Genomic DNA, 27,054 nt, shown 5'->3' on the forward strand with positions numbered 1-27,054 from the left:
ATAGCACAAAATAAAAATGCATTTAACTTTACAAATCTAGACTTTTCCATAGGTTTCTACACAAAAGGGAAGAGAATTTTTACAAACATAGTCTTAAATGTAATGTTTACCCAGCTCAGTAAATTACTCAAGACATATCATAGGCTCACAGGAAAATAAGAATATTAGTGGCCTTTTTTTCTTTTCTATTCTACGCTGATCTCCTCCCTTCTCCCCTCAATTCATTAAAAGATGTTGAATATAAAAAAAAGCATCCAAACATCTGACAGTGTTACCCACTACACCAGCAGAAATATGACAAGGTTAATCATCTGGTTTAAAGGAGTCCGACTTCCCCTTGCATGAGATTGCTGCTATCAGTTTTCTTGTGGAAGAACAGTCAATAATGTCTTCTAATCTCTAATAACAGACACAGGACAAACGTTCTATTACAACCTAAATAAATAAGACAAACTTTAATTTTAGACCTGTCTATCAAAAGGCCATTCCTGTAATTATTACTGCTATGCTTGGTATCGGGTTTTTTTGCTTTTCCAGATTTATTTATTTTAGATACTGCTACAATTAACTGTCATTATGGTTACACACAATGAGATTAAATTATATTTTTGTTAAAACCACAGTTATTTACTACTTATCCTCTCTTTTCTAACTTTAATTTTTTCCATCTCTGTTCTCCCTTTTTCAGTCAGTGCTGTATCTTCCTCCACACTCCTCTCTACTTATTCCCCAAGTCAATTTATGGGGACCTTGCTCTCACAAAGAAGGAGGGGCTGGTGGGGGATGTGAAGCTCCAGGGCAGCCTTGGCTGGAGTGACCATGACATGGTGGAATGTTGAAGTGTTAGGACTATGAAAAGGGTGCACAGCAAAGCCCCTGCCCCAGACTTGAGGAGAGCAGACTTTGGCCTCTTCAGGGATCTGCCTGGTACAGAGCCATGGGATAAGGTCCTGGACCTACGAGGGTTCCAAGAAAGATGGTTAATATTCAAGGATCACCTCCTCCAGGCTCAGGAGTGATGCATCCCAAAAGAAGCAGCCAGGCAAAAACACCAGCAGGCCTGCATGGATGAGCTCCTGGATAAACTCAAACACTAAAAGGAAGCCCACAGAGGTGTGGAAGCAGGGACAGGAAGCGTGGGAGGGATGCAGAGGGATCCTGAGCAGCCAGGATCAGGCTAGGACAGCGGAAGCCCTGACAGAATTAAGTTTCATCAGGGACATCAACTTCTGCTGTATGGCTGTAGTGAAATAAGTTGTTTCTGACTTTCTGAACAGTCACATATAAATCGTCTATCACCACCTGACTTTTACATGTATTACAAAGCAAGATATTCAGGGCAGATATAACACAGAAAAATAACCGTAGCTCAAAATACATAAAACAACCAAAATTTTTGAAGAGGATCTAAAACACCACCAAGGTAATGCACCAGCTTTTCACTTCCTGCATTTTGATATTAAATATGTGTTCTGCAACATGAAATTAAGACAAACAGATCAAGTCTGAGGGAAGAAGTCAGCAAGTCCATATTTTGTTTCCACTATTTATGTACAGATATTAGGCACTGTCACTATTGTGTTTCACATTTTTCTGTCACAATGAAAAGGGAAAAAGTGAACTGAATAGATTCTAAAATTCAGAATTAAAAATAAATATGTAAACACATTTCTACTAAAAGCAAACTCCACTCTCACACTAGAACAAAGAATACCTATTTTTGAAACAAAGTTTTCTATTTAGTAAGACAAAAAATATCAGAAAAGTAAATACATTTGGATATTGAGGCGTATTTCTGTGTACATCAAGATTTGAACCTTATTCGGAGTTGAAAAATAGAAATCCCAAAAAAAGTAAATCAGAGGCAGCTAAAACCCAAAACATTGGGCTTCTTTCCCAAGATGGAGACCAGCTGTGAAAGACAGCTCCATTACCAGATTTTGGAGATGTTATAGTTGATTTTAAAACCAGAAGAGGTCACTATAATGACTCCATTTTGGGTTATTCTATGACAAGGTTTGAAGAGAAACATTTAGGCCTGTAGTCTCTATGAAAACTTTGAGCTGATAAATAAACTCATGGAAATTTCATGTCTGTAAATAGGTTGTTCTACCATTATTTTCCTCATGTAGCAATACTGAAGAGGAAATTTATGCACTTTTCTCCATATTCACCATAAAGAAAAAGACACAAACAAATTTGGAAGTGCCACTGCTCTGCAGTCTTTGTCCAATACGAATTCTAGAATACAGAATAATTATTATGACTGTGGTGTTGATAACACTGATCAGACTACCCTGAGCATTAACAAAACACTGCATTTTCTGGTTGAAAATGAAACTGACCCCATGACATCTTTTCACTGCCATTGAAGTAAAAGGTGACAAGAGAACAGCGGTGAGAGAACACAGATCCTTTGATTTTAACCACAAATCTCCCAATAGCACAAATGGCACATATTGTTGTGTAATGAAAGAAACTCTCTTATTAATAATTTCACTCTTTTCATCTTCAACCTACTAATTTTCAACATGTTTCCTAAGAATTTATTTTGCTTTTATTACAGTTCTTGATTCAACCCAAAGTTAGTATCTTGTTTCAAAGATGCTGGTTCATTTTACCTCATACTGGCAGAAAGCTTTTAAACAATCATGAATTCAGTATTACATCTACTGTGCTATTAGCATGGAAAAATCTTACTGTTCAAGAATATTTCCTCTGGGTCATAATTATAAAAAGAATAGATTCCTGAGGGCATAATCTAACAAAGTACTGAAGCTGAAAGATTGTTTAAAACCTTATTGAGGTAGATGTCTACCATTTTCTTTCAAAAAAACAATATCAGAGGTTTATAATACATCTGGAAGTCTTAATGTTTTTATTTTTTTCTTGTTTTGAAGAAAAAAGAACCACATGCAGTTGAGAGTTTAGTCAGTTGTTATAATCACTCTAGCATAGAAATTTTCATCCTAAGGGCCCTTCATCTTTTTGCACATGTATTCAGTAATTTTTGCAGTGGAAAATCACAATGTCAACAGCTTGAGACATGACAGGTAAATCATTTCTAAGTACACAATAGCTGGAGAAGGGGTAAGCCAAGGGAGTTTTCAGGAGGATGGGAACTAGCAACTTACATTTATCTCAATAGAAGTCAATTTGCATCACAAATTAACTAATAGAGCTAAAAATCTGCTTCAAACTCAGAGAAACAACACAACTGAGAATAATCTTCAAGAGGAAACTAGCTAGGCACAAATGGGCTAATTTGCACTGTAATACAAGAAAGAAAGTTAAACAAGAGATTATGGCCAATATTATACACCTAAAGGAAACAAAAGCTAGGCTGGGAAAGGGACAGAGCCAGACTGTGATCAGCTCCAAATCAATTTGCACGTCATTACTGGACTTTGGCCACCTTTAAGGCACCTAATTTTCACAAGAAGCCAAGCAGCTGCTCTTCCCAGATGTCCTTTCTCACCCACCCCACATTCTCCACATAAATCCCTTAAAACATGCACAAAAAACCAACCTATACTACTGACGAAATTCAAAGAATTTTCGCAAATAAGGTTGTTTCTATATACTTGTATCCTGGTCCCCTATATTTAATTAATCATTTAGATTATATAAGTGGGCCCCTTACAACTCAAGATAGCCTATGATTCAATAAAAAATCACTATCTTCCAAACACACCTATTAAGAGAATTAGAAATTATCTAGCTGGGAGATGACCAGGTAGAGCATGTTATCTGTCATGGCAAATAAGCAGGCTTGGGTTCTTTTAAGCAGATTACTACAAAACAGTAAGAGAAAATATTTATAAAAAGCTATTACGTGATGCAGAGTGAAGCAAATGCACAGTTGGAAGAAGAGGAAATTTAAAAATCCGTTCAAAATCCATTTCTGAGGCAGCCTCATTTTCTACTAAGGAAAAATAAAGATCTGCAGAAGTGCAAAGGTCTTCATATGAAGGAAACCTTAGGGAGACCAAATTCCTATGAAGACAAAAGGCAGCAACAGGAAGAAAAACATCAAAGTTCAGCTAGCTGGAATTCAATGTTTTAGTCTTTGCAAAAGAAAAATTAAAAGGAAGAAAAAGTTTGCGCATTTTTCTCTTGGATAATTAAAAGAAATACCAAGTGAGAGTAAACTTTAATAAAGGAGACTTTATAAATTAGAATCAGAGACATATTCATGATTAGAAAATACCTGGTTTTAATAAACTCTCAGCTGAGGTCTATAGATGCCTGCTAATGATGCAAAGCCAATCAAAGGTGTCTGGAGTGGCTGCAAAGAGAAGCAACAGGCAGAGAAAAAGAAGCTAAAGAACTGCTGTATGTTTGGTGTGTTTGGCTGGATGACCTTACATGTGCTGCCTTTCGCCCCACTTGCACTGGTTGTACTCACTGTCTACCAGTTACAGTGCAAGGAATTACTGCTTTTATTGGTGATACTGGAGTAAAATTTAGTTAGGTTTTTACCTAAAAGCTTTATCTTTACATGAAAGAAGGTAATGTATGTATATATGCACGTAGAAAAAATTCCCCATATGGAATTAGTTCCTAAAACTGAAAATCCCATAGACAAAAATGATGGCCAAAATATGTCTTAACTTTCTGAAAATGAAGAAAAAAGTTGACCTAGAGGATGAACTATTTATTAAGTCTATGAAAAATGTTTATTATTTTAAAAAATGCCATCTGATTTAAACAAATATTTGCACATGTGCTAAGCTAGCCTGCATTTTCTTTATATCCAAATTTGCCCTATTTTTCTTTCTAAACTACTATTGGATAATCTGTTGCCTTTTTCTTTGGGATTGTCCAAAAATACCTATCAAATCCTCATCAGCTGATAGGTGACACAGGAACATAACAATTTCCTGTACTGGAGGCAACTGAAGCATCCCAAATATCCCAGTTTTCTGCACTCCCTGAGCAGATGAGAGGCTGCTCTCCCCGTGCAGTAACCAGACCAGGCGTGCCCCAGGTGTGTTATCCTGATGGCAGCTCAGATCCTCTGCTGAGGGGAAGGGGGAGAGCTGAGCCCTGCCTGTGCTGCAGCTGGACCAGCCCAGAGAACTGTGAGGGACGTTGCAGGACTGTCTGCAAAATACCATGCAGAGATAATACAGAAAATTTCTTCCTCACAGCAATATTAAGTTCTGTAATATAATGCACAGTCTGGAAAGCATAGCTGTATTTCTAGCTTGTAATCAGCTAAAGGAAGCACTGATATTGTCTGTCAGGTTTATTGATGAGTAGTATCCATAAATTCTTTCTGGTTTTCTCATATCCTTGCATTTCCACTGGGCATGTCTTGTTTCTCAACATTGAATTTTTGACAGCATTAGTCAGCACACCAAAGTAAAGTAATGAATCCTACTGCTGTGCTTTTTTTCATCCTAAAAATGTGTCCATATAGAGCCTTCAAAATGCTCCCAGAAGAATTGCTTTTTGTTGATTTGTATTTTTTTAAGCAACTGACATGAAAATCAGATTCTCATATGCCACAGAGAAAATTAGGATACAGTGAAATCTATAGATGTAGTATATATCTATAAGAGTTTGCATGCTTTATAGTCTTGCCCAAAATTTAAAGATGCAGCATGTTATGCAAATGGCTAACAGCAACAAAAAATAGGGAGACCATTTGGATTTACAATCGAGTACACTGTGACATAAGAAAAGTCTGAGACAGCCAAGACCAGATATCCTTCAGTACAAATACATCAGGAAGGCAACAGAACTAGTCCTGAAGTGGATTTCAGCAGAGATGCTGTCAATCAAGCCAGTATTTTAAATCAACAGACTCTGTCAGCTTGCTTAAATTGCAGGCCAGCTGGAGGTCCCTTCCTCGTGAATCACTGCATCCCCAGGTTTCTGGGATTGCCCAGATGAACAGCCTGTGCTCCTGCTGCACTTCCCCACAGAGCACTGTGCTGCTTCCCGGCTGACCTCTGTGGTGACAGTGGCAGGAGCCAAGGGAATGGCCTGAAGTTGTGCTGGGGAAGGCTTAGGCTGGATACTAGAAAAGGATCTTCCCCCAGAGAGTGTCTGGACACTGAACAGGCTCCCCAGGGCAGTGCTCACAGCACCAAGAAGCCTTTGGATGATGCTCTCAGGCCCATGGTGCGATCCTGTGCAGGGCCAGCAGCTGGATTCATGATCCTTCTAAGTCCCTTCCAACTCAGCTCCTTCTGAGATTCTGTGATTTCAAGATGCCAAGAGAAAGGTAAAGAAATTTTGGAACTAAGAGAGATCAAACTAGCAGCCATCCCAATTTCTGTGCTGGAAGACATTGTTAATGCTCATTTTTGGTGACTTGAAGCATGGGGAACAGGGAAGGATTTGGAGCAATGACAGGGCAGGATCATGGCTGCACACAAATGGCTTTGGTTTTAAGGTGTGTTTACTTCTGCTGGAAAAGGAGGAGAAAAAAAATCCCTTCCTTTGCTCACTGATCTGGAGCAGTATTAATCCACATACTGTCTTTCTGGACTGGATTGTGAAATACCTACTGAAGAAAGCCAGAGCTACAGAAGGGAGATATCCTAGAGTGGTATTTCAAAATCAGAATTAAAACAGCTCACTTCAACTAGAAAGTCAGGCTCTACAGAGCCTTGCTGCTAGTCTGATGCTAAACTTTTAAGTCAGGAAATACCCACAGTTATTATGAATTCAGAACAGATAGCATTTCTGAAATAATTAAAGCCAGAGAGGCAGTAGGTACATTGATGTACCTATTTTATACCACCTACATCTAGAAAGTTAATTCAGCTACAGGAAAGGATATTTAATCTTTGCTGCAGCCTGACTAACTGCTGTGGAGCAATGGAGATTATTCATGTGGGCAGGCTAAGTTGGGAGACACAGGAGGGAAGGAGGCTTCAGAGATCCTTGCTGCTCCAATTCTTCTCATCCTTCTAGAGGATCTGGATAACTCCATTTCTTTGCCAAAAAAAAAGGGTCAGCTTGTCTTCAAAATCCAGTATCAATACTCAAAATACCTACCATAAATCCTCCTGTCCAGAGACACAAGCAAAATGAGCACAGGTTCTTAAAGAATATTTTGCTCAAAATCTATGAGAATAGAGGAAAATAACCTGGCAGACAGCAGGAGCAGCAGGCAGGTGAAGATCCTCTCTGAAGTGCTGTTTATTATGAAGAAACAGGCTGTAGTGTACCTGTTCTTGGCAACTGATGTATTTTAAGTAAGAAAATCTGTTTCCTGATAATACCAGCATCCAGCTCTGAGGTCCCCAACTTAAAACAAGGAAGGACCTGCTGCTCCAAGTCCTGAGGAGGCCAAGAAGATGATCAAAGGGCTGGAGCACCTCTCCTAGGAAGACGGGCAGAGAGAGCTGAGGTTATCCAGCCTGGACAAGAGAAGACTCCAGGGAGACCTTATAGCACCTTCCACTACCTGAAGGTGGCTACAAGAAAGCTGGAGGGACTTTTACCCTCATGGAGTGACTGGTCAAAGAGGAACTGTCCCTTCCAATCTAAGCTATTCTGTGTTTTTCCTGCAGTGTGCTTGTTAAAAGTCATAACTCTCTCTTGTGAACATGAAAAATCATAATAAATTATGCTAAAAAAACCTAATGTAATTGTAATGATTGTTCTAAAGCCAAAACTACTTACTACCTTACAATTTTGATTAGTTCTGAAAAATGCCCTTCTAGTGTAATCTGAGCTCCTTTCCTTATGAAATCTCACCGAAAAAGAAAAGAATAAAATAACAAAAGGCCATCCAATCCATATTTTCCATTGGGTTTTCTCTACTGGCTACAATAAATGACTGTTTTGCATGGCAGCTTGGAAGTGGAAGAAATAGAAACAGAGCATGATATGTGGATAATTAAAAAGATTAAACAGAAGTCATCATGGATAAAGGGTTATAATGATGTTAAGTTCTGTCTGACACAGTAGAATTGATAATAAAATCTTGCAATACCACCCATAGGAAAAATATACAGAAGCATACTACATAAAGAATGAAAACATATATGAAAATTTCTCTTTTTTTTTCCTTCTGAGATTTAACACTAGGCATTTTACATTTTCTTCCTTACTTTTCTAAAAATCAAACCACAGTTAGCTATAGATCTTTGAACAATTCATCTGTCATTCAAAATAGAAACAGGAAGGAAATTAATGTAGTTTTGGAGAATGGATAGAATCTATTTAATCTCTCTGTTCAAGTATGACAATATGTTGAGTTCTATTAAAAAGTTGTGACTGGGAAGCAGAGGAAGGTACCAGTCTTTCAGAGCCAGTCTGCACATAGAGTCACCCTGGATTTCTTTCCAAAATGGGGGACATTGTGGCTTCTCAGCTGAGCAGAGAGAAGTTCATGGAGCACAGAACATAACACACACAAGTGAGGTCCATCAGCTGGGTCTGAAACTGGGGGATGCATGAGAGGAAGAGAAAGAAACCCAGAGAACAAGCCTCTGACATAAGAGACTCTCCTTGAGATCCCAACAAGACTGGACATTTTGTTTTAATTAAGAAAGGAACTGAAATGTGCTGTAATAAGAGCCACACTATAGTAGCAGAGTCTGTGGGCTGTACCCTAGATTCAGATTCATTTTTTCATTTTAAGCCAGCTCAGCCAGCAAATCTGTGTTTTTCGCTTCACTGGTTATTGTGTTCCTATTTGTGTTCAGAAAAAGAAGAAAGCCCTGAATGCTGAATGGCCTTTCAGTGAGTCTATCGAGGAACAGTCCTCCACTGAACACTCAGAAACCAATCAGAGTTAATGAAAAATAACAACAAAACCTCACTGCACTTCCCTCATGCACATAAAGTAAATGTGTTATCTTTTGCCCCCTCTTGCCCAAGAAAGAAAACCCAAAAGCCATGGAGTGATAGCACTTGTTTCTCTAGTGCAATCACCATGTAGTATTACTGAGAAAGCTTGGAAAGCCTATCATGAAATACTTCACTCCCTATTATTTTAAAATTTAGGAGAAAAGAAAGAAAAGAGCAGACACAGCTTGAGATTCTGTTCCAGAAGGAAGCTGCTATCTCTGCAAGTCCGAGCCATGAGCAGCACTGTTGGCTATACCCACCCTGAAAATCACACCTTACACCTGATCCAGAGAAATATTCAGCCCTATCTTGGCAGACACCCTGGAGAAGTCCCAAAACTGAATGTTCTCCAAACTTAGATTATGACAGCATTTTCCTGTCAGAATGGCAAAACAGCAGCAGCGGATTTCTGAACACACAACCACACGGTTTACATATTACACAATAATTATACATTTAATTACCTGGACATCTCTCAGTATAACAAAACCACAGCCTCCAGGTGCTACTGAAATGCAAACAGCTACAGTGGCCTTGTAGTTTGGTACTGAAGAGCATATTGAGAGCATGAGCTCAATTAAGATTCAATACAGCTCAGACAGCATTCTTGCAAAGCAAACTTGTGCCTTACTGTATCTTATGGCAGAATAAATTGCACATGAAGCTTTAAGAAAATTATAGATGATGCCAGAACTACTCAAACTGAAATGTTCTCATACAATTAAATATCACCCACACTCCTAGTTGCTAAATATTAACTTTTTTTTTGTACTTGTCTAGGACTACTTTCTGGCAAGGCTCCAGGAACCAAAAGCATCAGTACCTTTAGTCATCAACCTGGCCAACCACAGTATTTGGAAAGCTTTAGACTGCTTTGTAAAAAAAAAGCACACCTGCTTTTGAATTTTACCAACCTCATGTATATTTAGATAATAATCCTTACTTAAAAACAACTCAGACAAATGCCCAATAACTGGTATCAGCCAGACACCATCCCTAGATTTTGCTATCTTATCTACTTTAAAAGATACCCACTTCTCTCAGAGCACAATAACAAAATATTACCGATGCATAAAACTTGATTAATTTAAGACTTTATAATGAACAATGCAGGCAGATACTGAGGTTAACCTGCTGAAACCAGCAATTCCCTCAACAGGCTGGTGGAATCACCAGTCCCTTAGCCACCTAACACAAAATGTCACTGCCCCTTTCACCCCTGACACAGTATCCCGGAACACAGGGCATCCAGGAGAAAGAATCTGACTTCCCTTTTTTTTTATTTTCCTGAAGTCCTGTGGTGGTGGGAGAAAGGGCAGGACCAGAAGACAGCACAAGAATTTCAGACACAGTGAGAACAAGTGCGAGTGTTTTCCTAAGTAAAGCACACCCTTTTGGGATCTTTTGGTGGTATTCCAACTGAGAGGAATTTACTGCCACAGGCAAGCAAGCTCTCTTTCTTCTCTTTCTGCTCATCCTCAGAGAAACTGGTCTTGGCAAATAAATTAAAAGCAAATAACTGGTGTCAGATTTAACTATTTTTATGCTGTTTCTTTTTCTAAAAAACCACCAGTTCTTTATCTGACTATCTGCTTTGGTCAATACTGACAAGCAGGATATTTCCTTAACTCCTTCACTGTAACAGAGATTCCCTGGATTATCTGTTGTTTTTCCTTTACTCCTAATTTCATCTGCTTTCCAACAAAGGCCTCATCACTAAAGTCTGTTTGAGTCTGCAATTCACCTTTTCATAGGAAAGATAGTGTTGTGAGTTAAGTAGATGTTTTTGTATCACACTCATTAATATATTAAGAATACTAACATAGTATGGCACGTTCAGAAAGAATATTCCATTTTAGTTGTTATGTAAGCCTATCTTCATTCCAGTAAAATGATTTTTCACAATTAAACCCAAGTTTTATTATATGTCATCTGCGTACTTTACCCAAATACATAAACTCATCCACTCCCACTGCAAGATATATTGTGACACTGGAATACCATACATTCCAAATATTCCAAATATATTTTGGAATTCTTTCCTTGACACAGGCTCACACTGATTATAGATTGTACCTATTTTAAGGCAAGACTCAGTGTTTCCTGTGTAGTTTGGAAACAGGAAGTCCTCAATTTAAAGGCAGTTCTGTAAGGAACTGGAAAAGCAGCAGGCAATCTCTGCCAAATACTGTAATTGCAGTGAGTTAGCCAATAAAGACAAAGAAGCTCAATCAGAACTCTGATGCCCTTTTGAAAGTCTCTTTCCCAAAAACGTAAAATCAGGAATAAGGATTATTCTTTTTTTAAGCATAATGAAATTAAGGAACCAAGTCAAAGCAAGCCAGATAGTTCTTGCCACTTGGTGACACAGAAGTTCCTCATGTCCCACATTTGGGCTGATCACAAAGAAATCTTGTCATTAACCGGGTCCTTTGAAAACCTGCATGAGAAAGTACTTACTCATACACAGTAATGTAATCTGGCATGACATGGCAGAAATTAAAATACAAATAGAAGGGGAAATTTAGATAACTTCTATTTATGCTGTTTATTTTAATAAGACTAAAGAGAAACCATAAAGTTCATTCATTTTTCATAGCTACGATGGAAGCATGACCAAATAGATTAACCACCTATATTTAAAGACCCACTTTTGGACATATTGAATATATCAGAGCAATATACACAGGCAGGCACCAGAGTCACCCTGGATTTTAATATTACTGCTGAAATAAATTACTTCATAAATTATGCTTGGCCTACATGTATTTGCAGTTTATCAAATGATACAAGGCAGCAACCATTAGAAGAATTAAAAACATTTTTCAAATACTGCAGAGAAGACACTGTGCATGGTCTCCCTCAATATACAGTCCTTGCAACTGTCCCTGACACTGAGATCATGCTGTAAATGAAGAGATGTTAGATCTCCTTATTTTATGTCCTTATAAAAGCCAAGATGACATCTATTCCATCTGACAGCTGAGATAACAGTATTTCAGCATTATTATCAATATTATTGTTTAGTTTCAAAGCAGTTTTGCTAAACAGACAGTATACTAAAAAAAGTTATTCTGACATTCAATGCAAAGTTCTGGAATTGGTGTGAATTTTAAAAAACAATCATGGATCAAAGATACTTCTCCAGGCAGGAAATTAGAAAAGACAAATTGTTCCTCATTTCTGGAGTAGTGAGATTATTGTTTTTGTTCAAGATTCATACTGTGAAAAAGAAAAATTGTAAATAATCTCCATGTTTGGATTTCCAAAAAGGTAAAAAGAATTTGTGTAGGTTTTTTTCAAAGACTTATTTTCTTTTTCTTTGTTAAGCTCAGGAAATCCTGACCTGTTGCATGTATGGAAATACACATTTTGTCAGAGTGTCCACACTGCAGCACAGATTCTCTATCAGCTGAGCTACAGAAAGGGGCTTTTCTTGTCATCCCACTCCGAATACCCCCCTAGGATTCATCAATAAATTACAGGAGCTTTGGTGAAAACTCCATAATTAAAGACACAACTGTTTTTACAATGCTGATTTTAGCACTCCTATTATCCTGATTTTATCCACTACTGCATATGTGTGAAAAAAGGAGAATGTTATACCCACAATTCATTATAACCTGGTAGGTATGATATAATATGTGACTTAGAAATTAAACAGAATTTCTAAATATACAACTAATGGTACATGTGGTTGTGGAAACTTCTGCAGCACCCTAAATGCTGGCCCCACTCTTACCTCAGATATGGCTGCTTTTCAAAATCTACCCTCAAGCTTCACACTGTGAAAATGTCATATCAGCAGTCTTCCAAAGGGGAACACCAGCACGATCTTATGCTTGGAGAAATTCCAGCTCAAATTTGCAAGACATCCCTTTTGCTTGGTGTTGACGCTGGCACAATTTGCAAATACAAGTAACAGTCTATACACAAGCAGAGGTCCCATTGGCAATGCTTTCCAAAAACATAATTTAGAATTAAAAAAAAAAATTAAAATAACTATGTGTTGCATATCTGCAATAAAAAATACATTTTCAAAATTGCTTATCTACTCTTCAGTGAAATTATTGAGCTAGAATTTTACAGTGAATGCATACACAACATTAAGTATATTTAATCTAGGAAAAAAAGCCCAATTTGCAGAACTTGGGCAAGCAGTGACCCCATTTTATTTCAGGGAGAAAACAAACCAAAACGCTCAAGGTTATTATGTTTCTTCTTGAGTTTTCTTCTATTATTTAAAAATTGATCATAGCCATTTCCCATACATTAAGCTGTATTTTTCACCATGAATAATTCAACTTACGGAATATGCAAGGAATGCATTTACTTGTATTCCTCATATATGCACATGCACAGGAAACCAGAAATAAAAATTTAAGGGGTTTATTATATCGACTAAAATACTTCAGTTGTTTCTTCAGTTTGACACAATGCACTATTCATCAATAGGATGAATCACAATTCTCTTTTTCCAAATTATTGCACCATGACATTTAACCAACTCAAGCAGAAAGAGAAAGTTTAACCAAATGTAAATATGTGGAAATTGCATTCTTCCAAGAGGGAGAGGACTATGCACCTTTCCCTTTGCAAAGTAACAGAAGGATTTTAGTGATCTAAAGTAGCCACAAGTTCAGTCTTACATTTCTGCTGAAAGATACCTTGGCCAAACAGTAAAACTGAAATACTGCACCCAAGTGTCTGTTTATGAAGTGCTCAAGCAGGAGGCAGGAATCTGTTTTACAGCTAAACCCAGGCAATTAAGTCATGTATTTTTCCATGGAAGTAAAACTGATTCAACTATGGTAGGAAGCACATAATTATTTTGGTGTAAATATCATTTTCAGCAGCATATGATGGGATTTGGCAATATTCTTGTAGGTGAAAGCACTTGATACTGCAGATGTCTAAAACACCTTTTCTTTTTTTTTTTTTTTGCAATGAATAAGAAGCATAGGATTTGTCATCATGATAATAATGAGATTTTGTCTAAAAGTAACAATCCCAACTAAACCATGGTATCAGAATTCAAAAATGTGGTTTCAACAACTGTGAAACATATCACAAAAACTACTTACAGTGACTTCTGCAGTCTGCCTCAGAAGTGCTGTAGGAAACAACTGTAACTGTTTACAAAGCTGATATTTCAAGAAAATCTATTTTTAAAAAAAAATAAAACATACCAACTGACAGAAATGAATAACAAACCATAAACATTATCACGTTGAACAGAATGCTTCTTATGAAATACAAAATGTGTGCAAACCATTAATTCTGCTTTCATTACAGCCAGCTTGGGAAAGAAATGCAGATTGCTTTAGAAAAAATATGTTCCCTGTCGTAAAGTAAACGGAATACTCACATCATTTCACACTTACAGGAAAACTTCCTGCCAAAGAGGAAGACGAAGATTATCATAAAGCTCCTTACAGGCATCATCTAACTTAGCCTAATCACATCCCTGCAAGGTGTGTTAGCTGTTATGCTGTTCTCTGCACACATGGTCAAACGAGAATAAACAGGGTTACTGCTCAAGAGCTCATGGTGATGTGGTGACTCGTTGGAAAGCCACCCTGGAACTCCCTCAGTTCTGCCTTCACAGCTGGATCATCCAGCTCTTGTATTGTGTAGAATCTACCCAAGTGCAGGAAAATAAGAAGTATGAAGCAGCCCAGATGCTCTGAAAATTCCGTCAAGGCTTCCATTAATAAGAGCTAATAATACAGAGAGTCTCTAAGGAGTGAATTAATGTAGTCCTGCCTTCCTTTCCCCTTCTATGACCACTGGACTGTGAAAGTAGGACATAAGCTTTATTTTTGCTTTTTCCTGTTTGATCTATTCTGTTCCCTTATCGCTTTACATCCACTTATTTTTCTTATTTTTTTTTAAATATACAGATATTCTGGTTGCTATTTCTGAAGGTATTTACAGACATTAGGAACATAAATCATAGTGGCAATCATCAAGCAGTAGACATTTAAGCCTTTTCAGTTTCTCTAGCAATCTTCAACTTCCAAATACCCCAATAAGCCATCACACAAATCTCTATTTTAAGCATGAATACACGACACTTTCTCAACTTCCACATGTACACAGTGAATAGAAGGCAATTACTTGAGCCTTTTGTAAAACAAGGTGATATACCTTAAAGGACATACCCTATTCTTTTATGCCTAAACCAAAGAAATTAGAGCATTTTCTGAAGTTTCCCTTTCACTTAAGTGTACCTAAAGGAAAAACAAATGGTAACACACAAAATACACAAAAGCCTCTGTGAGCCTTTACTAAAACTACATGGTTTAGACTTGAGTAAGAAAGGAGAAGACAAAATGAGTTGTGGAATAAAGAAGCTACACTGAGCAATGAAATATATATATTTAGGTCCAATCATAACTAAATCACACCTAGCAGAAGGAAAAATGGTCTGGAGAAAGACCAGATCTCAGGACAAAAGGAAAGTGAAGATGCCTCTGCAAAATAGCTCTGAAAATTCCTGCAGATTTGAGTTACCAACTTGGACATCCTCCCAGGAATCTTTCATGGAAGTGATCCCCAAGAAACTTTGTAAGGGATGCTGAGTGTTAAAAGTCAAATTTAAAGCTTTTGATTGGATTCCCTTTAAGGTTCAACACTCAACGTTACAGTCTCTTGCCCTACCCTGTCACTAATCCTAAGTGCAAAGATTTCTTGTAGGGTCTGGACAGGAATAAATAACTACAGATGCTTTCCATACATAAATAAAACCATGCAGAAAGAACCCTCTGTTTTCTACCCAAAACACATGCTTCTACAGCTAAACCTGACCAAAGGCTGAAACAGAAGCAGCTGACAATAAATAAGAACTGGTCTCTCACCCAAGTAATATAAATAAGACAAGTATGACTTTCTGAGCCTTTAAAAGTACTTCTTAGCTGTAACATATTTTTGCTGCAATAATAAAAAGTCAGGCTGCCTAAATAATTGAACTCCAGTAGTTCCATGGTAATTTTGCTCTAAGAGGTATCATCTCTTCCAAGTTCTCCAAACCTTTGTAGCATATTGCTGACTTTTACTCTCTCTATATATTAGACTGAAAGGATAATTTCCAGAAATTCATTTTAGCTCAGAGCAGTATTCCACAGCCATTAGCTTTTTACCCATCTAGAATTATTCTCCCTTTCAATTTTTGGGAACTCTACAGTGTTCTGCATTTAACACCCAAAGAGTTAAGCCTTCCTTTATTAACCACCTAGCAGAATAACCTCAAAGTAGCACACTAGAGATCAAAAGTAATCACCAGTATACCAGGTCAGCCGTTTTAGTAATTTTCCCATTTAGTCATTTTACCTATTTCTTTGCCTCTTTTGAGTGATATCTTAGTTATCTCCACCTCACACCTTTGAATTGTGTGTCAATTTGGTCAGTGCTGCACATACCAAAGTGAGAGCATTTGTATCTGTGGTACCATATTTAAAATGCACATTAGAAAACACCAAATAACTTACACTCACACACCCCAGTTTGCCTGTAAGGCTCAAACCTGTGCTCAGTGATGTTCAATCTTACGGGAAGGTAAATATTGAAGCATCAAGCAATTATGTGACTTAAGCAAAGCCACTTGGGAATTCAGTAACAAAATGGGACCAAAATGAATGTCCCACAGCCTCCATGTGCTAGGGATAACACGGCACTGACAGGACACTCAGGCTTTCCTGGACTGGCAGCTGCAAACAGTGGGGTAGTCCAGAGCATCTCACATGGCACCAGATACTTTTTTTTGCATACTTGTGCATAAAGTGAGGAGCATACTTCTGTCTGAGAGCCAGGATTGATTCCTACACCTCCTAAATCAACCTTGTTTTATTAAATAGGCAACACTTTTTCCAAAATTAAGACAATAAGATAATCTTTATAATTCACATAGTGTTTGAAACTTAAGACTTCCTAATTTTCCATCTTCTAGAAATGAAAGAGGACTGAGAAACAACCTTTTCTGGTCACCACAATAAAAAGCCAAACTGAAGCGTTCAGAGGCATGTTTTTGGCAACAGAAAATTTTCAATTATATCTCCTAGAACTTTATGCATTTCATATACTTGTCTCCCTTCTGTTGAATTTCTAATATTCACAAAAGATATTGCACAACTTTGGCTTCATGTCCAGAATCCTTGTGCCAAATTAGGCTCTGAAGGAATCTCATGTTTAGCTGATAAAGATGATTATGTAAACAAAAATGGCTTGTTTTTCCACTTACACTTCTGTAATTCAGACAAATCAAAGCAAATCACAGAAACCAATGGCCAAATGAAAATAAGAAATCACATATATTTTAATTACTTGTGAAATCCTCTTTGGTCAGCTCTGTTTAATGTAGGACCCATTGATCATACCATGGTAATGTCTGTATTCCAGCCATCTGAGCAATTTAGAAATAACTTACAGCATGGGTTCCAATCAGAACCTCACTGTTCAACTGAGAGTTTCATATATATTTTTGCAGCATCCCCTCTGTCTGAGCATGTTCAAGGTAGCCTTCACAGAACATGACAATTTATGTCAATAATTCAATGGAACCACTTTAACTGACTCCTAATCCTTAGCAGTCCTTGTTCCACCAGCTACCACCAATAGGTCAATCTTTACTTTTCACAACAGAGCATCTTTCATTTTGGAAATTATCTTCTCCAGAATTTTTTTATTTATCTCAAGTTCTTGCAGCAGCTACACTTAAAACATCCTAGTGTGTTTATGTAATTTATAAATTCAGCTATCTACCTGAGTAAGACAAGTGCCAATTGTGTTGCATCTTCCATATTTGTATTATAGCAATCCTATCTTAATTAACAATAAAATACATAAGCTAAATTGTGGAGGACAGTCACAGGATGCTAATGGCATTACTGCACATGAGAAATAACTTGCAGGATTCCTGCCTACCAATATAAAACCAGTTTTCAAGATTTAAGTGCATAATAAACTAGAAAATATTTCTCATAGAGTAAATGTCTCCTGCAGCATACTACTAATTCACTCTTGAAGAATAACATTTTCTCCTGTGAGGCAGGATGTATATTATTCAGAGGAAAACAAAAGAGAGAAGGAAGCAGCATATCTTTACCCTCCGCACGTCTTTGCCGAATGTTTCGCTGTAGCTGGTGCCCAGTATTTCAAATTGGACATAGGGGTTGGCTCCATCTTCTCTGAACTCCATAACACCAGTTAGCCCAGTTATATGACCCTAAGGAAGTAAGTTTGAGAAATTTCAGAACAAGACATTTGCCTTCATAAACACTCCTCTGCATAAAATGTGTGTCAAATATGCTTAAATCATGTTTACAGTGAACTGAAATGTGGCCCTTGCATGCTCCTCAGTAGCTCAAACCCAGTGCTAGACAAAAGCTTTCAGTTTTTCAATTTTTTTCAGAAAAAATATTTTAGCACTAACACACCCAATGTTTATGGCCATCAGGTCATTACTGTCCACAGAAACAGACCCCAAAGCAAAAGAGAAGGGCCTTAGTGGACTGTGAGACAACAGCCCTCCCAGTGCAACTGAGGGCAGTGGGCTCAGTTCTTGGCTTGAGTACCAAGGCATCAACTCCCAGCCCAAAACAAGGGGCATGCCTGCTGTGCTCCCAAGAGAAACATGAAGGAAAGATAACATGGCAACTCTGTGAAACTACCAGAGTTTTATTCTGGCTTTGTAGCAAAGAAATTATACCAAAGTTCAAATTAATTTAGCGACAAAGGATGGCATCGTTAGGACTTGTCAGAATGATCAAATTGCATCATTTTAGCAAATTATTTCATCAATATATATTTGGGACCAGGGGGTTTCTTCTGAAAAACTGCAAAAGTTAGTATAGTAACAAATTAGGTTTTTTTGTATTACTGCTTGTGATCAAGTTACTTTTACACAAGAAGTTGCCAAGTATCTGCAAAGCCACAGATCTGTCCACATTTGAGTATTTCAGCATGGTGCAAGACAGTGTAACTGTTAGTGACAGCTTAGGCAAATCAGATCCTTTCTGCTCTGCTCTGGGATACAGTACACAAGGAGATCCTTACTAATGCTCAGCTAACATACAAAGCTATCTGAGCTGTGGAAAATGGAACATAAGTCATAAATCTCATCATTAGTTTCCCCTCCTGCCCCCTCCAAGCTCCTTAAGTTATCCTCCTGCAAAACTGCATGAATCAATGTCCATGACTACTCCTGATCCTACTTCCTCCACAGAAGGCAGCTATGAGAACAGAAGCAGAACACACACCACTGGACCCACACTGCACTGTGTGTAGCTTGTTTATCATAAATCATATGCTTGTTTAATAACTGTAGATTGTCCTTGGTCGTTGTAGATCACTTGCTTGTAATACATCAAAGAAAAGTTGAATAGAAGTTAAAACCCTCTTCAAATGCTTAAGTAGACATGAAGTAACTCATTCAATTGCTAACACAATGGTGGTTTGTCTTTTCTCACCTTCTTAATAGTCTCTAGCATGGATCTTCCTCCATTCCAAGGTTTGGTGGATTTCCTCATGCAGTTCAGACTTGCCATGCTGTGCCATTTTCTGTCCTCCAGTTTTCTGTGGAAAGCATTGGCCAGCATGAGCACACTGTCATACAGGTACAGGTTGGAAACCTGCAAACAATAATAAGAATGAGCCTCTTTTTTAAATGTGAGCACCTTCCAAAGAAATTATAAAAACCAGCAGAGAAAACAAAAGAAGGCATAAGAACTAAAAGCTGGGTATGTTTGACATGTTCAACAGTCAAAGCATTTGAGACAAATGCCTGTGCTCCTGAGTCCCTCTGTCCAAGGGATTCTGGCACACAGGCACTGCCTGAGCGTTACTGCAATGCAGTGCTGTAAAGAGAGATCACACTCCACATATAAACTCAAACTACAGAGGGAGTACAGCTATCTATCAAAGAAAGACAAGGATTGCTACTTTTTCAGCCCTTTCAGCAAGAAGGGAAAGACAGAATGGAATTAAGATCTTGGGGGTTCTATTCATTTGAGCAGCTCATAATTTCTGGAACAGCAAAATCCAATACACACACAACTCTTTAGAACAGAAGGAGGAGAAATGACAGTATTATTTTGGTCTTAGCATCTCTTTTCACCAAATATACATGAGACTGGTTATGTGCTTCTTTCTCTGGAGCTACTGAATTTAGCCTCCCTATTCCTCAATTCACATGAGAGGTACAGAAATAAAAAATTGATGACAAAGACTCTGGTAAGAACAGAACACCAGACTAGTAACGCTGAGCTATGTATTTAATTTTTCAAACCAAGACACGTCTAGCAATACATGATTAGATCTTTTGACAAGCAGTGGTATCCATCTCAAATGGTAAAACTTTAGCAGAGGAAGTTGGCTGAGACAAGTGATTTAAAAAAAATAATTAAACCTCTTCACCTGTTCCCAGAGTTCACATGCACTCTTCGTCAAATGTGTGCACAGGGGGTTAGATTTAGTCCTTACTAAACTCAAATCTTCACTTTACATCATTGGCCAGATCCAGCTTTTTCTGTTAATACAGCAGCAACAACAACACTAATACTACTAATAATAACAACTTTTCTTTGAGCTGTAGGCTTTAATCATGATCATCCCTGACTTTGCCATTTATCTCCTGGATTTTTCTAGTCCACCTTAGAAAGTAATGCCTAGAGACCAGGAAAGGGTTGCAGGTGGAAGTTAATTCAGCTGCATACTTCCTATAAATGTGACTCTCTAGGTGTCCCAATAAAAGTGTCAGTCTGTGAAAGCTTAGACATATATTACTGTTGAATCACTGGCTGCAAGTAAACTTCTGATGTCTGTAAGATGCTAATCTTCAGAAACAAAATGTTTCATGTTCCATAATCTGGAGTTTGACGTAAATTGAAAGCCTAGGTACTTTGAAATATCTTCTAGTATAAGTAAATCTGAACAAAAGATATCTAAGCAAAAGTTAATTTTGAAAGAATCAAAATACAAAGAAAAAAAGATATTGCAAATACACACTTATTTAAGTGACTAAGCATAAAAGGGGATCTTTACATGATAACAATGCAAAACCTATGAGATACTATCAGGGACAATCTCTCTCATGTGGCATTGCTATCTTTTTCCCCTTCTTTTCTTTCCAGCCTCTCTGAACAAGCACTTCACATTGCCTTTATTTGCTATTTTATCCACTTAAATCGTTTCTGTTTAGAATGTTTCCTGAAGTAGCTATATGCCATACTTCCTCTGGTTTCAAGAAAATAATTAAGGAGTTAACAGCAACCAAGTTTCTTCTGCTCAATTGCATCTGTTTCCCAATTCTGTAGATACTTCCAAACAACTTTCAAATAAAGCAACCAACCAGATCCTTATTATTCAGGAGGGCACTTTTCTTTTGGCTTAAACAACTCTTCACAGAAAAAAATCCAAACAAACCTCAGATCCCACAAAACCACCTCAAACCACAAAATCCACTTTCTTAGAAATAGGTTTTAAATACATAAGGAAAAAATGCCATTTCTTATAAGCTTTCACGATCCACTTTGCTCCCAACTGAATTTGGTTTTGCATACTCACTTTTAACTGAAAACTGATTGTCTGTTGCCTTGGAACACCCACAGATCAGAAATGCCTTGTATGTTCTCTGTTTGGCACTGTTCTTTTGCAGTTCTGGAAAACTGCAGCCTCATTCCCAAAACCAGCACTTGGTTTGCTAGCAGAGAGCTCTAAGGCAAAATACAAGATGCACTTGGGTACACTGTTTTCTGCTTTTCATGTGCTTGGAGAAGACACCACAGACTGACAGAGCCTGGGAGAATTGCACTGAGGATCTCAGCATGCATAACCTTGCACCCAACTCAAATTACCTCCTGCTGCAGAGCAAAACAAAACAATCCTGTGTTTACCAACCTAATCCTCACCGTTCAGCTAGACCTTTAATGGACTTCACATCACTATTGTTCCATTAATTTCATGTGGAAGAATGCTATAAACTGAGAGACAGCAAGATGGGGTCCGCACAAGAGAAGTCTCCACTACATTTGTCCTTATTCTACATCTGGAGATCTGTACCAAGGCAGAAGAAAATGTTACACAGAATACACCAGGGTACTTTTTTTGCTATGGAAATAATATTCTGCATGTTCTGTTGTATTATCCACTGGTATTTTGCCACTCTGGTTCTCTTGTGCTGAAAGCCTCATTCCAAACATGAGTAAATGATGTTTTTTAATCACCAAAATTCCTTCCATCATATAATCATACTCTATTTACTCCAGTAAAAATTACATGCATGCATAATTACATTTTACTCATTACTCACTGAAGAGGCAATACCTATGGAAGACTAAGTTGCATCTTACTCACACAATCAACACTTCTATTTTAGAGCAGAAAATATGCAAGCTAGGAAAAAATCAGCATCAAAATTTCCACAATTAAGGCTGGATCTTTAATAGTTAAAAAAATACACAAGCATTCTGGTCTGATCTTAGAGTAAATTCAGGACTCTAATAATTTTATTTATTACATTTAAAAACAGCAAAATTTCTGCATATGTCATAAATCATATTTGCAATATGAGTTTCCTGTAACCTCCAGAATAAGCTGTAAAAAGAAAAAGGATTCAGCAGACATGGCCTGTATACCCTTGTTACTGCACCTGCACACATATCTTAATTTTCAGTGAACTGTCAAGTTCCCTGTGAGTATGGACTTGACCACTGAAAGGGAATTTTTTAGATACTCAAGGGTTCAGCCGTACTCTGATTCTACCAGTACTGTCAGAGGCATGAGAAAATAGTTAATTTTAAAAATTCATCTTCAGGCAGAATTCAGAATAGGTAGAAAAGCAAGAGAGAAGCTAAACAAGGCAACATACTTGGCTACTTTGAGTTTTCAAAGCTCTGGAGCATTTTTTAATTCCCCTATTTGGATATTCATAGGGGAGCAGATGAAGAAAGGACATATCTTCCTGAAGAGATTTCCCTTAATAGAATAAAAATTCCTAGACTAGAACAAAGTACTTGATTTTGGTCATGTTTGGAGGAAGTGACAGTAATTTTTAGTTCCTCTTTCTCTCCATTGCTGACAGTGTAAGAGCTGGAGGTACTGAAATAGTTTTTGATCTATCTGCTATAAGAATGATGGTGACTGCTTCACCAATATGTTAAAGAATATACTCTGTATATTAATAATTTTAGGCATGTTCTGGTTTATCTTCTGGGAATTATTCCATACTTTATGAAGCTCTTTTTTTTGCACTGAAGAAATAAATCCACCATACACTAGTAGAGCACAGCAGAAATTTTCAAGAATGGAAATCTATCACAGTATTAAATGTCATTTCATAGAAGTTTCTATGTGAATTTCATGAGATTGTCCAGAATTATTTTACTTTTAAAGTTATTTATGAAGAAAGCTCTTAGCTCCTTCAGAGGGACTAATCACAGACAAGTGCTCTTCTGAGAAGGCCAGCAAGCCACAAAGACTGACCCCAACTCCTGAGTGGCCAGCAGAGCCAGGAATCCAGCCAGAGATCAGCTGGAAGGCAAACTGACACTGAGATGCCACTACTTCAAAAACTCATTCCCAAGCTGGGCATCTGTACCCTGCTGCTGCCAAAACTGCTCAGTGAGTGGCCACAGCAGTCAGCTCCAAGGATGAAGCAGATGGAAGAGGAGTTCAGAGAAAGTGCAACCTGCCAGAAATGCCTGCTGCCTGAGGAGAGAGATCATGGTGACTGCTATGCACACCCCAGCATACCCTAAACCTGTGTGTCAACTTCCACAGTTCAAGTACTTCCCAGTGCAGTTGCACATTTGTGTCTCTAAAGACAGAGTGCATCTTAGCAGGAGCAGCAAAGATTGATGGTTTATTTATGGTATAATGGTGTGCTAACAAGGATATTGTTAGAGCAGAGGGACTGAAAATTTGACTTGTTTCGTTTTCTTAAATAAGTTTCAAAGAATGGCAGAATTTCTTGGGTTGGAAGGGACCTTTAAGATCATCTAATTCCACCCCCCTCTGCTGTGGGCAGGAATGCCATTCACTAGACCAGGTTGCTGAAAGCCCTGTCTATCCTGGCCTTGGACACTGCCAGGGATGGGGCATTCACAACTTGTGACTGGAGGATTTGCCAGTGAGGACTGAAGCAAATAAATCATTGAGTACTTCAGCCTCCTCTTTATCCTGTGTAACCAAGTCTCCTATTTCCATTCAGAGGGTTCATATTTTTGCTCATTTTCTTTTTATCGCCAACTGTACATATAGAAGATTTAGGGTTTTCTCTTGACATTTGTCTGTGAGTGGCCACAGCAGTCAGCTCCAAGACTGGAGTTTGTGGCCAAACTTAATTCTATCCAGGCTTCAGTTTTCCAAACCTGATCCCTGGCTGCTCAGACAATTTCTCTATTTCTCACCAGCTTCCTGTCCCAGATTCCAGTCTCTTTAGAGAGACTTCCTTTTAGTGTTTTGTGTTTGTCCAGGATGAACACTACTTGTTCATCCTTGCAGGCCTCCTGGCATTTTTGACTGACTTCTCTTCCTTCTGGGTCCTCCTCAGACCACTCCAGGCTGTATCACTGCAGCCCACATGGATCAACAGCAGCAGATCATGGTCACTGGGCTGTAGGAGGCCTGGTAGGCTCTCAGTCCCATCCCTGGTACAATGTCATATCAGGAACCAGGTGCCTCCGTGTCTCTCAGAAGAAAGTCACCTGCTGTCTTTTCTTAGTTGAGCCAGACGAGGAGCATTTGAGGCTGCCTTACTCAGCTCCAGCCTCTCCCCTGATGTGAAAGGTCTTTTCAGCCTGCAAGTGGTCAAGTGGCTCTGCAAGGGCATGTCAGGCTTTGGGGAAAGTCTCTTCCTCCTGCAGCTTTTGCAAGTTTTCACTCTCTTCTCCCTCCCAGCAGGAAAGTTTGGATCTGTTTAGCTGTGGGTCCACTGCAGACTGTGCTTGGAGACAGCTCTTCACCTCCTTCCCAGCCTCCCTGATGTTCCTGCCCCTTTCCATGGGTTCCTGCAGCTCAGCCAGGTATTTCTGGTGGTTCCATGCCTGGACACACCTTTCACGGGCAGGGGCACCGGGAGACTGAGGCCTGCACCGCGGCCTCTCCCTGCAGCAGCCCCAGCTGGAGGAGGCTCACAAAGTGCCACAGCACAGCCCTGTCCCTGCCACCGCTGTCCCCAGGGCTGCCTCGGCAGGCTGGGGGCTGCCTGCTGTTTGTCCTGGTCCTGCCCACAGCCATCAGCCTCTCCCACTGTGAGACAGCACACAGTGCCTAGGTTATAAATACACACTTGCTGCTCGGGGAGAGCGGGATCACAGCCAGCGCTCCGGCATTCATGGAAACAGTCAAAAAACAAACGTTCATTAAAGACTCAAATGTCAGCTTCCAACTTCCAAAGGGCTATTTATTTATTATCCCTAAGGCAAATGAAATAAAATGACTAAAATTCTCCTACAACCACCAAAAAAACAGGCCTCAACTGTATATTTATTTGAGCTTTCTCAAATTCCTTCCTGACAGTAAGGAATCTAACCACTGTATTATTTAGTGTTTTGCCCATTCTAGTTTTAAGTATCTCAATGAGCTTTCCAAAGAGTTCTTTGTAAGACTGCACTCTCAGAATCTCTTTTTAATTGATAAGCAGTTCTTCTTTCTTTTTTGATTTTCTCCTGTTTTTACACAGTTACACATATCACAACACCCTTCCCTTCTTACAGGTCCCAGTCTCTGAATGTTCACTGTCCTTCAGCTATTTATTGTGGGCATTAATCATTATGAGTGTTTTCTTTGCCAGTATGTTTTGTAACACTGTGTCAGCAATAATACAAGGCCTGGATTACCCTGTAATGCTCAAGTGTGTTAGCTGGAGGCATTGGCTTCACTCACTAAACATCTCAGGAACTTGGCACAGCTAACACTAACTATGCAAGGAAAATCTAGTAGAAGTGCCTTGGTAAAGAAAACTGAACATAACCAAGAATCAAACAGAAGGACAAGAGGCAAATGCTGGAATTGCAAAACAGGGTAAAAGATTATAATTTTATCCTACCTCATTTATAAATAAATATAGATACAAATTAGGTTCCAGAGGCAATAACAAATGCAAAATGGAGGTACGGATGCTTTCTTTAAGCCACTACTGTCTGTTTCCTGATTGAGCAGTGAACAAAAATTCAATGAAATGATTATGCAAATAGAGAAATCCATCAGTCAAAAGAGGCAGAGAGGAAAAGATCATTGCAGAGCCTACCTGGGGTTTTAGCCTCCAGCATGATCACAAAATCCCCCATGGCCACGGGACACCCACAGTGCTTTGGGGTTTTTAATGAATTCTTCTGCTAACACACCTTGTAGAAAACACACATCATTGGGCTTCAGGGAGAGATTTGTGCTGTGCAATGGGCAGTAAAGTCAGTTCAAGGATACTTTACATTCACATTGTACTCAAACAATTTCACTGTGACTGAACATCTGGCCAAAAATCCAAATTAAACTTTGCTAAAGAGACTAGCAAATATAGGTTTGCATCAAAAGAAAAGGAAAAATGTGGCTCATCAATCCTTTATGGGACAAAGTGAATGCTTTAATAGGGTTTAATCAATATTTACTGCCCCTCAGTAGCACTCCACGGTTGTGTAATAATAGCAGTGTTAACAAGCCAAATGAGAAGAAGGCCATTTAGTTGGACAAAACTGAAGGATCAGGCCCTTAAGCTTAGGCACTCAGACACATCCTAAAAAATAACTTCACTTACTGTAATTATATTGCAGCGACCCCTGAACAGAAAATAGATCAGAAATAAAAAACTCAGCTTTGTAGGAGCAACTGCTAAGAGATGCCTACGTAGATATCTGATGGACATACACTGAAGAATGGAAGTTTTATTCAAGGAGAAGATCATCTCTTTCAATGAATATCCTCCCACACTTCTCAATGTCTCCTCAAATATGTCCAAGCAATGCCTGGAATAGCTCTTCAGTAGAGAGGCTGGACTCAATCAAGAATAACCTCATTAATTTTGCGACACAGTATGCTGAGGTTTTATTTTTGCCTTTTCAATCCTGTTGTGTATTTTGGGTCATGCTAAATTATTTCAGATACATCAGGTCCCTGTAACATATTTTAATATCTTTAGAATCTTACATAGATTGAACTCATCAATTACTTAAATGGTAAGCAAGGGCAAAACAAACTAATGGGAATTACATTTCTAAAGAGAAATCTTTCTTAAAAAATATTTTT

General features: G+C 38.4%; 1 protein-coding gene across 22 annotated transcripts in view; it reads right to left on the reverse strand.

The window, feature by feature from the left end:
* The window catches only part of GRID1 (glutamate ionotropic receptor delta type subunit 1), a 539,628-nt gene that overhangs the window by 74,105 nt on the left and 438,469 nt on the right, over positions 1-27,054 (reverse strand). For all 22 annotated transcript variants that reach the window (XM_064430084.1, XM_064430089.1, XM_064430081.1 and 19 more), the window contains 2 exons: positions 19,284-19,445; positions 17,921-18,040 (listed from right to left, as the gene is read on the reverse strand). In XM_064430084.1, coding sequence (XP_064286154.1) covers positions 17,921-18,040; positions 19,284-19,445 — 282 coding nt within the window. The remainder of the gene's footprint in view (positions 1-17,920; positions 18,041-19,283; positions 19,446-27,054) is intronic.

Source organism: Passer domesticus, chromosome 8 (assembly GCF_036417665.1).
Source record: "Passer domesticus isolate bPasDom1 chromosome 8, bPasDom1.hap1, whole genome shotgun sequence".
NCBI classification, from domain to species: domain Eukaryota; kingdom Metazoa; phylum Chordata; class Aves; order Passeriformes; family Passeridae; genus Passer; species Passer domesticus.